We start from the raw sequence: 17,110 nt of genomic DNA, 5'->3' as shown, positions 1-17,110 counted from the left end.
AGACAATGTGGAACGTTCCTAAAAGTTACTTTGAAACAAGATTTGGACCAAGTGGACCAAGTAATAAAGTACCAATAAAAATGTAGAAATGTTTAAATATTAAATATTATTAAACCTTTGTACATTTTAAAGTTACATTTTCTATCTAATGCACTTTGACAGTTCAAAATTAACTAAGAAAACTTAAGTCAAAAAAAAAGTCAGTGAATTGACTGAATGTACCTGAACTTTAGTGGGTACTCAACCCTTTTTTTAGTTGTGGTATACCGTGTCAGTCTAAATTACATTCAAACTGGTGTTTTAGAAGCCAAACAAATTAAAATATTATAATTATTATAACAGCAATTTGATATTATTTTTATTCCTATGACAGTAATAGCCATATATGTAACCCTGGACCACAAAACCAGGCATAAGGGTTTTTGAAAGCTAAAAGCTGAATAAATAAGCTTTCCATTGAGGTTTGTTAGGACAACTATTTGAAAATCTGCAATCTGAGGGTGCAAAAAATCGAAATATTGAGAAAATCGCCTTTAAAGTTGTCTAAATGAAGTTCTTAGCAATGCATATTACTAATCAAAAATGAAGTTTTTATATAATTACAGTAGGAAATTTACAAAATATCTTCATGGAACATGATCTTTACTTAATATCCTAATGATTTTTGGCTTTTATTTTGACAGAAAACTCCAACTTCATTGAAAACATGCTTACAAAAACACGTCTCACTACAAATCTAGTGAAATGCTGTAATCTGCCCATTAAAATGTTGGGAATTACACAAATGTAAATATGTAAATAGCACATGAAATAAACAAGTTCACTGCATTCAGTGTAAACTGAGATGTTCTGAGGCATGGAAAACACTGGGTCGCGAGCTGATCGTCTGAACGAAGTGCATGCTTCGCTTTGAAACTTGCAGCGAATTAAGCCACATTGTGCATTTTTTTAGACCTTTCATGTTAGAATGAAAAAAAGATTTAAATATATTTTTTTTAAAAACTACAGTTTTTGCCCGGAAGACCTATATCGTTTCAAACCGTCATGTGACCACGATGATATCGAGATGTGATACATATTATTGTTACAACCCTACGCAATAACCTTGTTTTCAAACTAAAAAATGAAAGGACTGCTTGGGAGGCATTATTTTTTACAAGAAAAATAAACTTTACAAATAACACTTATTTACAATAAAACAAAGAAATATCTCACCATGACGGTAATTCCATCCTTTTCCAGCGGTGTCTTATCATAGGTGATTTCACACACACGCACCACTGTTGTTGCTCCATACTTTTTCAGATCCTGAGGAAACAAGATTGCACAAGTTTTGAGGGACAAAACAGAGTACATTTAGGATTTTGAACAAATGTTTTGAATTTGATCTTGGTTGCGATCCATTTATGTGCAGCATTAACAGAGTAGTTACAGACTTTTTCAGAGCAGGAAGTATGTGATCTTTCAAGATCTTTGTTGCATATATCTAAATGCTCTCTCACCTCAATGAAGCTGCTTAATGATGCATTGGTTGGGTTGTGCGTAATAAGGAAGCGCATGTTTTTGTAGCAGACCTCGACAGGAGCCGGACGGTTCATCCTGGCCATGCTGGTGTCCACTCTACAGAAAAAAAAAAGGAGCACCCAATCCGGGCCAGGATCCACAGAGCTCCACTCACAGTATGGCACTACAGCAGATGCACTATCACAGTGAAGGTGTCAGGGATTTGCAAGATCCTCTGCGATAAATCACTACTAATCAGTATATAAAATCGAAAGCTGCCTTTCTGGGAAATTAGAGGCCACAAAAGTCTTCCTCTTCCAACAAATCTGCCTCTTCCTCCTGATAGGGATATTCCGCCGGGCAACTAGACGGGTGGAACAGTGTCCGGTAGCTAAATGCCAGGTGCAGTGATGCCAATTAACCCATTTGGTGCACAGCAAAGCAGTCAGTCAGAAAGACCAGCAAGAGAAGAGCAGAGAAGGCATTTCTCTGGACATTCAGTGGCAGGTTTCGGGCATATCCACCCGTGCTCAAGCGGTGCGATGTTGGGCGTGGCAGTAATCACCGCTGCCCTGCCGGAACTCCATTAACGAACAAGCAGCTGGAGGAGAAAGCTGTTGAGAGAACAAGACAGAAAGTAAAAATATACCAATCCATTAATATACAATTTTCTATATAATATACACTACCAATCAAAAGTTTGTGAACAGTAAGTTTTTAAAAAGGTCTCTTCTGCTCACCGAGCCTGCATTTATTTCAGAACTCATTCTAATATTCTGATTTGCTGCTCCAAAAAACATTATTATTATATTATGTTGAAAACAGCAGAGTAGAATTTCTTTGATGAACAGAAAGTTCAGAAGAACAGCATTTATCTGAAATAGAATTCTTTTGAAACGTTATAAATGTCTTTATCATCACTTTTGATCAATTTAAAGCATCCTTGCTAAATAAAAGTATTCATTTCTATACTTTTCTTATCTTAATTTCTATACTTTTTATTTCAGATAAATGCTGATCTTTGGATCTTTCTATTCATCAAAGAATCCTGAAAGAAATGTACTTAACTGTTTTAAATATTAATAATAATAAAAATGTTTCTTAAACATTAAAAGTCAGCATATTAGAATGATTTCTGAAGGATCTGGAGTAGAGATGCTGAAAATTTTGCTTTGGTCACAGAAATAAATTACATTTTAAAATATATTAAAATAGACAGTTTTTTTAAATAGTAAAAATATTTATAATTTTTACATTTTTTGTTGTACTTTTGATCAAATAAATGCAGGCTTAGTGAGCAGAAGACACTTCTTTAAAAAGGGAAAAAAAAAAATTTAAAATCCATCTTACTGTTCAAAAACTTTTGAATGGTACAGTACTAAATGATATGTAAATAATGACCATTTTCATTTTAGGGTGAAATATCTCTTTAAAAATTCCAAATTGGACACAAACTATTAACAGCAGATAGTTTGACAGCGGAGGAAGTAGCGTTCACCTGTGGCAACTTCTCAAACAATGAGACACTTTTAAACATTTGAACATTTAAAAAGACAAAAACCTAAACTAAACATGAACTTCAGTCAGACACATCAAAAACAAAGCGAGAAGAGAAAAGAAACAAAGCAGAGAGAAACAATCAAAACACGAAGAAACCTCAGCTACACGCCATTTTCCCAAATAACATGCATGAGAAAATCATACGGAACGGTTCTGTCTGATTTCCCCCATGACTCTTGAGAGTTGTCCCCCCTTTTACCTCTGTGACAGGCTGTGTTCCACTCGGGATTAAGCCCAGGGCTCTGCTGGGAACAGCAAAGGGTGAACGGTTGCGATCCGGAATAACCGTCTCTGCTCTAAACCAGTCGAGGCTGCCTTGGCTTGCCATATGACAGTGACAGCACACTCCGCTAATGTCACAAACAAACGCACTCGTAATGCTCTTAGGAGGAGTGGTGACCAGTCCACCCCCACCTCTCTCTCTCTTCATCCCAATATAAAAATAGCATGGCAAATGAATCTAATAGGTATTACCACATACACTCATGTCTAATGTTTTTAGAGGCAGGTTGAGATATAATACACACTCTAATACACAAAGTACGCCCATAAAAAGTTTACTTGACTGTAAGTGGTTTAAAACTCACATACTTCCACATCCTGCCCTGTCATTTGAATATTTTTACAACATGACTGAAACAAGAATATACACTACCAGTCAAAAGTTTTTGAACAGTAAGATTTTTTTTTTTTTTAAGTCTTATTTGATCCAAAGTACAACAAAAACAGTACAATTTCCAAATATTTTTACTATTTAAAATAAATGCTTTCTATTTGAATATATTTTATAATTTAATTTATTCCTGTGATCAAAGCTACATTTTTAGCATCATTACTCCAGTCTTCAGTGTCACATGATCCTTTGGAAATCATTCTAATATGCTGATTTGCTGTTCGAGAAACATTTATTAATATTATGAATATTTAAAACAGTCAAGTACTTTTTTTTAGGTCAAGTATTTTTTTAGGATTCTTTAATGAATAGAAAGATCCAAACATCAGCATTTATCTGAAATAAAATGCTTTTGCAACTAAGTCAAGAAGTTATAGAAATTAATACTTTTATTTAGCAAGGATGCTTTAAATTGATTAAAAGTGATGATAAAAACATTTATAATTTCAGATAAATGCTGTTCTTCTGAACTTTCTATTCATCAAAGAAACCTGAAAAAAATTCTACTCAGCTGTTTTCAACATAATAATGATTATATGATGATAATGGTTTCTGAGGGATTATGTGACTGGAGTAATTATGCTAAAAATTCAGCTTTGAAATCACAGGAATAAACTAAATTTTAAAATATATTCAAATAGAGAACAGTTATTTTAAATCGTAAAAATATTTAAATTCTGTATTTTAAATCAAATAAATGCAGGCTTGGTGAGCAGAAGAGATATTAAAAAACATAAAAAATCTTACTGTTCAAAAACTTTTGACTGGTTTCCCCAAAATGACAATTCAGTCAACATTTACTGTTCTAAACCTGTATGATACATTTTCATTTTTAAGGTGAACTGTCCCTTTAAATATAGGGTCTCCAGACATTTTTGATACAAAAACAATGGAATTCATAACATTTAAAGAAACTGCTCTCAGCAACAGAACATTTTCTTCATGAGGTTATCATTCTGATACCTAAACCGTGTAAATCATGTTACGTAGGATTTAACGCATAAGAAAACAGACTGCCAACCTTTTAGTTACCCTGCCACTCTTGTTGAGGGCTTAGCACATCTTGAGCCAAATCCTTTTACATAAAGGTTGGATAGGCCTCTCTGCCCACTAGTGCAGTGTGTTTTCAGGTGCTCTGTTGCCTCTGGGGGTAAATATAGATACTCCGACCTATGAATGTACACTAATCTGGACTGCTGGCACCAGGCACTCTGTTATTTATTTGGCTAGGTCATTTGTCCCTTCTTAGTTTTTTAAGAAACCATTAGTATTCATGCATCTCAAAAAATTTAAAACTGCACACATGGAGTGGAGAAAGAGAAAAATGAACAAATGAATTTTAAGAATTACATAACCTTACTGTCTAGCAGCTCCTGAATTAACCAGACTCTGTGATCAACAAGGCTTGTTTGTAAACAGGTTTACACAATAGGCTCTCAGCAAAAGTTTTTTTTTTCCCCCAGAAGTCTTGGCCTGGCTTCAAAAAGACCAGTTAATTGAAGGATGAAATGCAAATGACATCATCAAGGGCAAGTGTTCCAAGTGATCAAACAACCAACAAACACATGACTCATCTGAACCAGAACTCTCAACATGGCAAAAAAGTACAGATTGGAATCAGAGATAAAAATCATACAGAAATCTATTTTAGCAGCACAGAATGAAACATTGTATTGTGAATATTGTTTAGCAGCATATTGAACATTCTTGAATAATTAAAAATGATTCGTGCTGGAATTAAACATTTGGAATGATTATAAATACACACATTCTGTAATTAATTTGTAATAAAAAAAAAACTAACAATCTAGAATGATTAAAAAAAGGTTTTAAATAAAATAAAATAAATTCTGGTACTAAATATTTTGGCATCTCCTTTAAACATCACAGCCAAAAAACTACACTCCTTAATGCCTGAAATACTACAATACACACAAATAAATAAATAAATAAATGAATGCAAACATAAATAATAAAACGTATAATTCTTATTAATAATATAACTGAAAATATTTTTAACAGTCAAAGCTAAAGGGTGTTTCAGCAGCATATTAAACCTTTTAGAATTATTAAAAATTATTAATTCTAGAATTAAATATTTTGGAATTATTATAAAAATATACATTCTGTAATTAATTTGTAATAAATGTAAAAAGAAATTCACTCTGAAATTAAAAATTCTGGCATAAAATAAAATACTAAATATTAAATTGCAATAAATTAAAAGGAAGTAAATAAAAAAAATCAATAGTATGAAATTAAACATTATGGAATAATAATAAAATAAAATACATTTTAGAATCACTAAAAACATCACAGCCAAAACCTATACTCCTAAATACCTAAAATACTATACACACAAAATAAACAAAAAATAATAGACAAAAAATAATAATAAAAAAATAAAACATAAAAATATAATTCTTATCAAAATTATAGCTCAAAATAATTATGTTCAAAGTCTGTCACTAAAATTCACAGGTCCTGGGACAATTTTGAATGGATGAGTGCCCTTTCCACTTTGCCTAATAAGCAGACTCTACCACAGGACACTTTCTACAATGTACCCCCCCAACCCCCCAATGATGGCCCTATACACTTACATACATAATACTAAACAAAGGAGTGATAGAAAGTGGCCACATGTGGCCTAGGCTGTTATCCATGTTGATAAGGGGCTCAACTGCCACAGGGACAAATCTGGAACTCATGGGCTCTAGAATCCTCCACTGATTGTTTCCCCAACAGGCTGTTCGACTTAACCTTAACCAACTAGGTATTTTCAAGCCTAAGCATTTCAGCACTCAAAGCCAATTATTTTATGCAAACTAACCTAATCACAAGCAGAACACATACTAGTAGTACTCTCCAGACTCTAATTAACTCAAGTTCTAGAGTTTTCAGGGGACTACAAACAGAGCTTCTGGAACTTCAGCTGCTAAATGAAGGCAATGTTTATTGAAGGTAAGAAGTGATATGGAACACTTCCCCTCTGCCCCACTCAGCTGTGCTCAAGTAACCTCTGCGCAAGGGCTCCCGTGGCACACTCCGGTAATGCCAATGGGCAGCAGATGCCACACTGGCAACATCAACGCACACTTTTGAGCCACTGCCTTGTGAAAATTTCAGTATGATCTTTTATTAAACTAGTATGTTTAAGATCCAAAATGACCAAGCACATTAACACTCTCACACTCATGTTTTAGGTTTTCGTTTGGACAGAAAAGCGAATACATTTTGACTGACACGGCCATGGGAGTTCAGGAGGTGTTAGTTCATTGAACAGGTCCACAGGTGTCTTCCTGTTGGTGGGGCTGAACCTGTATTTGACGGGTGAGAGCACGTTGAGGACTGGGCTGGCTTTGTTCTGCCACGGTTCTGCACTTGACTGGAGAGGAACTGCAGGGCACGAAGGCTCTCATGGCCACCTGTGTTCTAAATATACCTCTGCCAGCTGTCACCTAATAAATTTAGCCAGATCCGAAATGACGAGGGTCGGGAGTTAAAGATAACTGGGGACTTGTTTTGAAACATGAGCATCCCAAAAAAAAAAAAAAAGAGCCACTCGGAAAAAAGGCCTCGCCTTTTACAACTGGATTAAATAATTAGCTGGAAGAAAATAATTAATCATATGGACATTTCTTTGCCTTGTAACTTTATAAGGTTAGACATCTGACCATAGATTCCTGGGAGCTGAGACACCAGATGCCAAACCCAGAATTTAAATGACTGCTCAACACAACATTTTGAACAGGATCACCCCAACAGTAACTAGGGCCCCATGTTTTCCGCCATGCTGAAAGCTACGTACATACTTTACTACACACACACACTGAAGCATGTGGCATGCTCGTGGTGTTTATGAGTACATGAGCACATAAAAAAAAACTTTTAAAACTGCTCTTAAGAGTCCCTTCATGCACCAGATAAAATACAAACAGAAACTTAAAGGTCTTCACAGTAACCTGTCAAAATACAAATTTGGTTTAACTTGAAGAAATTGTGACAGAAATACTACATAATGTAATGCCAGTCCTACAGCTAATAGTAAATTATTAAAACATCTTTTTTTTTAAGGAATAATGACCAGAAAAATTATTTACCACAATTTACAAAGAAAATTAAAATAAAACAATATTTTTAAATAAAATCTATTTATATTTATATTTATATTTATTTTCTATAAAATGTAATTAAACCATTCCAATTTAATGCAGAAAATAACTGAAAACAGAATTTAGTAAAAAAATAAAAATAAAAAAATAAATCAAGCTAAATTTAAGAAAAAACTAAAACGTATTTCATAGGGCCTTAAAATGTAACTTTTTGTTGAACTTTTAATGCATTGATGTTAAATTGTGTAAGTTTCATGATTTCAATTAATTAGACATGTTTTGATTAATATTTTTATTTTTAACTATTAAAACACAGTCTAGGAAAAAAAAAAAAAAAAACTTAATCCAGAAAAATTTTAATGGAATAGTCAAATATTGTCAAAGCTAAAGGGTGTTCAGCATCATATTAAACATTCTACAATGATTAAAAATGTTTAATTCTGGAATTAGACATTTTGGAACGTTTATAAAAACATACATTCTGTAATTAATTTGTAATTATTATTATTTTTTCAATTACTCTGAAATTAAACATTCTGGAATGATAAAAATTTAATTAAACTAAATTAAATAAAACAGGACAATATTTGACAATATTCCATTTTATTTTTTAATTATTCTTTTTTATTATTAAATTAAAGAAAATAGAAAAAAAAAATGAATTTGAAAAAAATAAAAATAAAACTGACTTCATAGGGCCCTAATTCCTCAGCCACATACTGAAGGTTTTTCATGAATATAAACATTTAGTGCAAATCTGACATTCAAAAACAATTACGAATGACAAAATCTGACCTTTGCAATGTGATGTCAAACCATTTCTCAAACTGACAACCAAGACCCAAAAAGTCACCCAATGACATTGAAGTGGTTGCTTCGAAGTTGTCCCTAGGACAGCAATCAAAGCTAAAATGTTCAGTCACTCAACCCAAACCATAACTTGCTAACAAATTTTCAACATTTGTCCAGTCAACTTTATGCCCTCATTATCTACAAGAAACTTGTACAGAACATTTAGGCTACATTTGCATAATTTATTTGCATGTTTTATATCCACTTTCATTCAAAGCAGTGCATTCAAGATGTGTTCCCTCTCGTTCAAACTCTCATGACCTTGGCTAGCATCGCACACTGTCAATTGAGATACAAGAACACCCAGTGCAAACCCTAGTGTGCTTATTTTAAAAACTGCATGTTGTAAAACTGAGTGACAATTATTACCTTTAACAGCATGCAAAGATCACACTGCACTAGGATAAGGTCACCATGACCAAAACAAACATGCATACTGGTTAGAGCAAGACTCTAAACTGGCAAGACAAGGGCTGGTTCAATTTCCTATACTAAAGTGCATTCGTTAGATATTACTTTGGAATATGGGCAACAGGACACAGGCTTTACACCTTCAAAATCAGGCAGATTCAAACTCTGTATTTGAGCCAAGGGTCAATCTGTGATGTTATATCTTCTATTGGTCAAATATTTCTACACTATAAAAATTTGCAGTTTAGAGTTCAACAAACTTGAACATTGCTATGCAGACTCTCCTTTATAAGGCACTCCTTAAATCAGATTAATATATGATGTGGCTATTTTTTCACTGTGACACTCTGATGTGTGTTAAACACGTGCACGTTGCACTGCATGTACGTGTGGTTTGCAATTTTTTCAACCAGGCATAAGATACGCATAAGGAAGCATTTAAGGATATACCACATGAAGAGGACTCAATCCTTTGATTTGCAACAGACATAACGCAAGCATATGGTATTAGCGAAACCACATGGAAAGCTGGATGTAAAACTCAATTAAAACATTTCCAAATGAAGGCAAACATACACTGACAAAATCATTATTCGTACCACCACACAATTAGAAATCACGTTCTGAGATATTCAAAGGGTGCCCATTCTACACAAAATAAAACTTTGACTATGATCTAAATTAATGCTCATGTCTAGAGAAGCATTTCACTCTCAATCAGAAGTCTCTCAAATCCTTAACTTTATTAGTGTTTTGCAGAAACTAAAACAGGATGATTTAAACACCACAATTCTGACATCTACTACAAAAGATCTGCGTGTATTTAATGGTGTTTGTTCTCTATGGCAACATCCCTGTGATGTCACAAAGATCTGGGGTTTTATCCTTATCCCTTCTGACCTGTAGGACCCAGTGTCCCTCATAACACAAGAGTGATACAAGCAGTGCTGTAATCCTGTAAGAACACTGAGATCATCATCATCTCCTTTCCAGTCACATGACCCATTCACATCACTCCAAGCTAGTTCTGGAACAGGTCTTTTCTCCAGAGATATCTTCAAGAATCTAGCATGATAAGGGTCAAGAGTAACTGATTACAAATATGTCATACTGGATTACATACATCTCTTCTGCATTGATTCAATAGGATCAGGCAAACTATACAACTTGCTTTTTAAATACAGGAAACTGGATTTTTTTGAGTCTTTTTCACACATTACGTTGGTGCCATTATTAACATATTACAACATTTGTTGTCCACATAAGTGGCAAGTTTAACATGCATTAAAAAAGCCGTTTATGTTCAGTAAGTCTGACTGAATCCTGATTAGTTAAAGCACCTAATTTTCTCGGCCGATTCTGACCTGCCAATACTGATTTTTGCTGATTCCGGTTTTCTTTCTAAGAACTATAATTGATGCATATACAAACAAATTTTTTTCAGTTAATTCAGTTAGAATAATAAGAAACTGTAGAGAACATGCAATGAACTGCAATAACACTTTTAAATAAAAAACAAACTACCAGTAGGTAGCAGCAAATGGCTGTTTAAATGAGTGAGTCATTTAGTAATTCATTCAACAGATTCATTCAAACGGCTGATTTATTCAGAAAAGAGGGAAGTGTCTGTCTTTATGAATGGGTCACTGAATCATTGACTCGATTCAACACTGCTGTGTTGTTTGGAGACACACCACAGTTCTGCTATGGCTTTGATTGGAACTATTTTTGTTGGCAAAATTGAGTAAAACCAGTCAATAGCTATGTTTCCATCACCCTGTTTTTATGCACATTTTGAAATATCGCAGCATAAACAAGTGATGGAAACCCCAAATTTCAAATGAAAAACCTTTAATTTGCAAAAAAGTTTTTATGCTCGATTGAGGTGGTTTTTGGCTGGTAAATAAAGGGAGATGAAAACGCATTTGTCGCATCAAAAACGTAGTGACTTTGCAATGTGGGACAGCAAAACCTGACTAACCAGCAAAAAGTCTGTCAAAGTTTTTCTGTTTAATTGCCTCCCAGAACTGTCTTACACAACTGCATTCCCAAACAGCGGGCATCATCTTCCGAAAGCAATGACCGCATTTATTGTTTCGTCTGCTCGCTCTGAGAAGTAATTTAAAAAAAAAATTATTCTATTCAGTGGCGGCTTCTACTTTCTTAGTGACATAGACGTTTTCCTCAAGGCGGAAGTCATGCCTGACTGAAGAATGCTTTGTATTTCCGGTCTCCAGTGTTTCTAGTTAAAGTAGCATGTATTCCCAGCTGTTAATCTAATGTTAAACCTATTAAAATGTTTTTAAAAAGCACATGGCTCTATAGCGCCATTACTTTGCAATGTCGCAATGACCGTCATTTGTCAGTGCCTTACTCCTCAAAGTTTAAATGACACGAAGCTGCCGGCTTTATTTGAATGGGTTCCTATGGAGACCGGAACAGAACAGCATCCAATCTGACGTTAGAATTCGTGAAGGCAGTGCTCATCGTTTACTCAGGAAAAAGGTCTATATAGTGCCAGTTTATCAGGAAGTGACAATTTTGTTCTCTTTTACCCGCTGGATGGAAACGGTGCTTATGTGCAAATGTTTTATGTGATATTCCAATTTTGTGCATAAGATAATATCGAGAACTACGAACTATCTGTCTCGTAAAGCGGCATCAAACATACTCACATGCAGAGAACGGACTATGGACTGTTTTGCATAGTTCCCATCTAGCCTTTGAGTAGGTCTAGTGAATTCAGAAACATCTGAGGGGTGTTTCCAACTGTGCTGCTCATTGTGGCTTAGTGTTTGCTACTCATGAGGACACACATGAGCCACAGGAATTACTGGTGTTGCAATGCTTCTCACCTTCCCTTAAGCTTTCCTTTCATTTCTTGTGCATGTGGGGTTCATAGGATGAGGGGAGGAAATAGAGAGACAGAAAACATGCTGTACGTGCATGCTAGGGAGGCTCCCTGGTCACCACCACCTATCGAAACTTGACTCTCTTTTCCAGCTGGCAGACCTGATTTAAGCAAACGTCTCCATGAAGATTCCTCCATGCCTGGTGTTCACCACTGCAGCTGACACATGAAATATCTACATAAGAGAACAAATGCTGTATATTTGCACAGTCATCTGAATGGAAGTGGTCAATCACATACTGTGATTCAGACTTCAGAGAAAAACCGGTCATGAATCTAGAGTAGTCCTCAATTCAAATCAAGTTCTTGATTTAAAAAATTTTTTTGCACTTTTCCCAGAAGTGGTGCATTCCATGAACGAGAATCCATGAGACGCATTATTAGACCATTTTCCAGGGCTGCATGATATATTAAACCAATCTAAAAATCATCAAAAAGCATAATGCTATTGCAACATGCACCATTTTATTAGATTTGTAAGGTAAATAATTTATAAACCTATACAGAAACACAGGTGGATACATCAATAACTTTCTTAATATGCTAACTGTTCATCACAATTTCAAAATAAATTATTAAACCCTCATTTATACATTTTTATGTCCACATATTCAAAACATTACAGTGACTGTAGCATTTCTATCGTAAAGAAATGGCCAAATATTAAAGATGAAACTTGATACTGAAATTAACAATTTAATGATAGATTTATCTTGGGATGGCATATAGGTGCTTTTGTACACAAATAATCAAAACTCCAAAATCAGAGGCATCCAGTTAGAGGAGTTCAAAGCATGTAGACTTGGAATGAAAGCCACTCCATCAATGGCATGCTGCCTGGGAATTTCTTTGTCCTGTTTCTAAATGTAAACTGTTGCACGCCCAGTACAGTCAAGGGCAGTAGTTTTTGCAATGAGGATTATTTATCATTCAAAGATCAAGTTGTTTTTGTTTAATTTTAATGTAAGAGGCTAAATAAAGTTACTTTGTATGTTACTTTGATGTAATGAAATTTGCAACAATTTTAAATTTGCATAAACAGTTTCTCTTTACAAGACAAACACATGTACAAGATCAATGACAGGAAGATTTAGTTTCCAACTAGGACTGTTCCTTGTACTAGCCCAAAACACTATCAAACTGGCCGCAGACCAGAGAACCATCCCTGTCATTGAGCCCCGCAACATCTACTCAGATTAAAAGCAGCAAAAGCCACGTCCAACAAACAGCACTCAAACTCATTCGGGAAACTTGTCAATCACGGTATGTCTCTGGATGTTGTTATGGACTCTCCCAAGAATGATAGAAATAACTTTTATTTTCCAGATGGGTCTTAACAAGCCCCTTTGGGTGTGCCTTTAAGAACATGTCCTACTTCTTCAGGCCCATCTCCTACTGAGAGCAAGAGTCCAATGACAGCCCCATCTGTCTACTGCCACTCAGCCTGTACTAAAACATTTCACACCCTCACTCATTTCTCCAGACCTGCGTGAAAGACACCAGACCCGCCCGAGATAGTCTCACATCTGTGGCCAATGGAGAAAGATCAAGATTGCACACCAAAAGGTCAGGAATTAGTCAATGTCCTAACAGTGCTATCAGGACTTGCTGCACTTAAACACCAGGAATCAGCTCTGTTATTAAAGATAGAGGCTCATATCAGTTACAGGATGGAGAAATCAGATTGCTGACTCTCCAGTGCAACAGAAAGCATCATTAGCACAACAGACAATACATAGAGGATGACATCTAAAAACAATGTTTAATGGCAATTGGCAAAGCCTATTGTTATGTGTATATTGGTTGCTTCAGAATGAGGGCAGATTGCTTCTTAAGGTAGGAACGGCAACAATATGGAATTTAACTATACGCTTTTTAATGATTCATTTACCAATACTGAGAAAGACATTTTTTAATTAATATTTATTTACTTCCCTTAACAGTTTATTTCCAAATGACAGACATGCTATATTTTCTGGATTCAATAAAAAGAACAGGTTCAAAAGGAGTCATTCACAGTTGAAGGCAAAAGTTTACATACACCTTGCAGAATCTGCAAAATGGTAATTATTTTACCAAAATAAAGAGGATCATACAAAGTGCATGTTATTTTATTTTTTATTTAGTACTGACCTGAATAAGATATTTCACATATAAGACGTTTACAAATAGTCCATAAGAGAAGATAATAGTTGAATTTTAAAAAATGACCCTGTTCAAAAGTTTACATGCACTTGATTTGAATACTGTGTTGTTACCTGAATAATTCACAACTGTGTTTTTTTGTTGTTGTTGTTGTTTGTTTAGTGATAGTTGTTTATGAGTCCCTTGTTTGTCCTGAACAGTTAAAATGTCCGCTGTTCTTTAGAAAATTCCTTCAGGACCCACAAATTTTCTGGTATTTTTTTTCAGCATTTTTGTCTATTTCAACTCTTTCCAACCATGACTGTATGATTTTGAGATGCATCTTTTCACACTGAGGACAGTTGAACTGTTCAGGACAAACAAGGAACTATACAACAACTATCACTAAACTATCACTATTTTATTCAGGTCAGTACTAAATAAAAAAGGCATGCATTTTGTATGATCCCTCTTATTTTGGTCAAATAATTAACATTTTGCAGATTCTGCAAGGTGTATGTAAACTTTTGACCTCAACTGTATAATTATGTAAAAAAAAAATACACAGCATCTCACACTCCAAAAGAATCACACTAATTCACATGACAGGTCTACGTGCATCCATTCACTCTGGATGGACCAGTATAAACACTGGCTCTCTCAGGGGTCACCATGGTTCCAGGTCAGCCGTTTTTGACCACAGCTGCTGGTGCATAATCAGATACTTGTTTGGACTTCAGACTGATTAATCTAAACAGTTTGAATATGAGCACACAATGACGTAAAAGTACTCGGCGTTCACTGCAATCAACTGTCCAACATGCAAGACATGCATGTCCGTGTGTAAACTGCATGAGAAATACAACTGCAGAGAGTAGTCTCAGTCCACTGGGATATCTCTCATGATATTGCATCACCTCAAAATCCCCAAACACATAACTATAGTTTATACTGGAGCTCAGGGGCTTCCCAATTGCCCTGTGGACCACTGTTTGTTTTTTTGAGACGGGGTTGCAAGCCCTGCACTAGATGAATGCAAATGATGCTTGCAGAGATCTATTCCCACAAAAGAAAGATACAGTTGTAGCAGAACTCTATGGGATCCCCACAGGAAGCATTTCCCTTCATTGTGTCTCTGTACACTGGCCACAAGGAATCCCCTGGGAGTGCTCGGACACCAGCTTGTGCTCTATCTCTCCATCAAGTTTATCCTGCTCTCTCTTTTCGACTTCACCATCACCACCATGACTCTTTATTTCCCTGTGAGGCACTCACCGCCCTTTTTCCCTCATCTACCCCAAACACATGCAGCCACACACAGTGCTCTGAGCTCCAGCATATCACCTAAGGAACAGAGGGGGAATTATGGAGAAATCTCATTAAGAAAGCATTCAGTCTTAAGAAATGAAACCTTCTCCCTGTGTGTGTGTAAAGAAAGAACTGACTTCTTAAACATGAAACAGCATCATTTAAGCACAAGATGATCAGATTAAGATGATTCTTTTCTTTCAAACAGTCTAATTTAAGTAAGCAAGCCTGCTTTTAGTCTGTTGCCTAAAATCCACAAGAGATGAGGGACTAAAGCCCAAAGTATATTCATTTTTTATGCGTAGACTAAGGTATGCATACAGTGTGAACAATGCAGATTTCATCATCAGCACTCTGTTCTTCACAGTTGAAAAAGAAACCGATAGGACAGATCAACAACAACTACTTGATTAAGTGATACCTGCAACTCATTTAATACTATTTTTTTATCAAACTCATTTTTACAGAGTTTAATGTCTCAAGACTGTAAACTGTAAACATTTAAAACTGTAAATAAAATAACTTTTTAAAAATGTAATTTATTCCTGTGATTTCAAAGCATAATTTTTTAGCATCATTACTCCAGACACATGATCCTTCAGAAATCATTTTGATATTCTGATTTGCATGCTCAAAAACATTTATTATTATTATTATTATGTTGAAAACAACCGAGTACATTTTTTCAGGTTTCTCTGATGAAGGAAAAACAGCATTTATCTGAAATAGATATCTTTTGTAAAATTATAAATGTCTTTATCACCACTTTTGATAAATGTATAGCATCTTTGCTAAATAAAAGTATTAATTTCTACAGTTTCTTTCCCAAATAAAACAAAAATTATACTGACTTTTTTTTTCAGATAAATGCTGATGTTTGAACCTTTCTATCAAAATTTACTCAACCAGTTTGAATGGTAATAATAATAATCATAAAGAAATGTTTCTTGAACAGCAAATCAGCATATTAGAATGATTTCTGAAGGATCGACACTGAAGACTAGAGTAATGATGCTGAACATTTAGCTTTGATCACAGGAATAAATTACATTTAAAAAAATATTCAAATAGAAAGCAGTTATTTCAAATAGTAAAATATTTCACAATATCACTTTATTATTAACCATTAAAAATCTTACTGTTCAAAAACCTTTGGCTGGTAGTGCATATTTTAAAAAGTTTCCTGTGATTTCAAAAATGCTTATTAGGTGCAAGAAACATTTCTGCTAAATACTTTTCTGAATTCTTTTATGAACAAAGTTCAAAAGAACAATGTTTATTAGAAACAGAAATATTTGGTAACTTTATAAATGCCTTTAACTGTAACTTTTGATCAATTCAATGCATCCTAATTAAATAAAAGCAATAATTTTTTTCAAATAAACAAACAAAAATCTCTAAACTCAGAGTATCAATAAAATATATACTCCAAAGACAAGGAAACTGTTACCAAATTCAAACCAAACGCCCAAAACCGGCATCTGTTCTCTCTACCTTGGTAGCAAAAAATACAAAAGATACAGCAGTCAAACTTGTTTCCCATGAAGTTGCCAGTATGGCCTACTTCTCATATTTCTTTTTTAATATCTTCTTTCTGAAATAATCCCTTTTTCCCCATTAATAAGTGTTGCACGTCTGAAATGAGGAGCTCAA

At 34.7% G+C, this 17,110-nt stretch overlaps 1 protein-coding gene across 2 annotated transcripts in view; it reads right to left on the bottom strand.

The window, feature by feature from the left end:
- ptp4a3b (protein tyrosine phosphatase 4A3b) overlaps positions 1–17,110 on the bottom strand; it is a 39,972-nt gene that overhangs the window by 18,157 nt on the left and 4,705 nt on the right. The window contains exons 1-3 of one of the 2 annotated variants that reach the window (XM_073846688.1): positions 3,263–3,421; positions 1,503–2,117; positions 1,216–1,308 (exon numbers count right to left, since the gene is read on the bottom strand). In XM_073846688.1, coding sequence (XP_073702789.1) covers positions 1,216–1,308; positions 1,503–1,607 — 198 coding nt within the window. In that variant the 5' untranslated portion in view covers positions 1,608–2,117; positions 3,263–3,421. Of the gene's footprint in view, positions 1–1,215; positions 1,309–1,502; positions 2,118–3,262; positions 3,422–17,110 lie in introns of those variants that run through there. The other variant, XM_073846689.1, reaches the window with a different exon arrangement.

The sequence above is a fragment of the Garra rufa genome, chromosome 9 (assembly GCF_049309525.1).
Source record: "Garra rufa chromosome 9, GarRuf1.0, whole genome shotgun sequence".
NCBI lineage: Eukaryota > Metazoa > Chordata > Actinopteri > Cypriniformes > Cyprinidae > Garra > Garra rufa.
The sequence above is the reverse complement of the archived record's forward strand: the minus strand, read 5'-3'. Positions and strand labels throughout refer to the sequence as shown.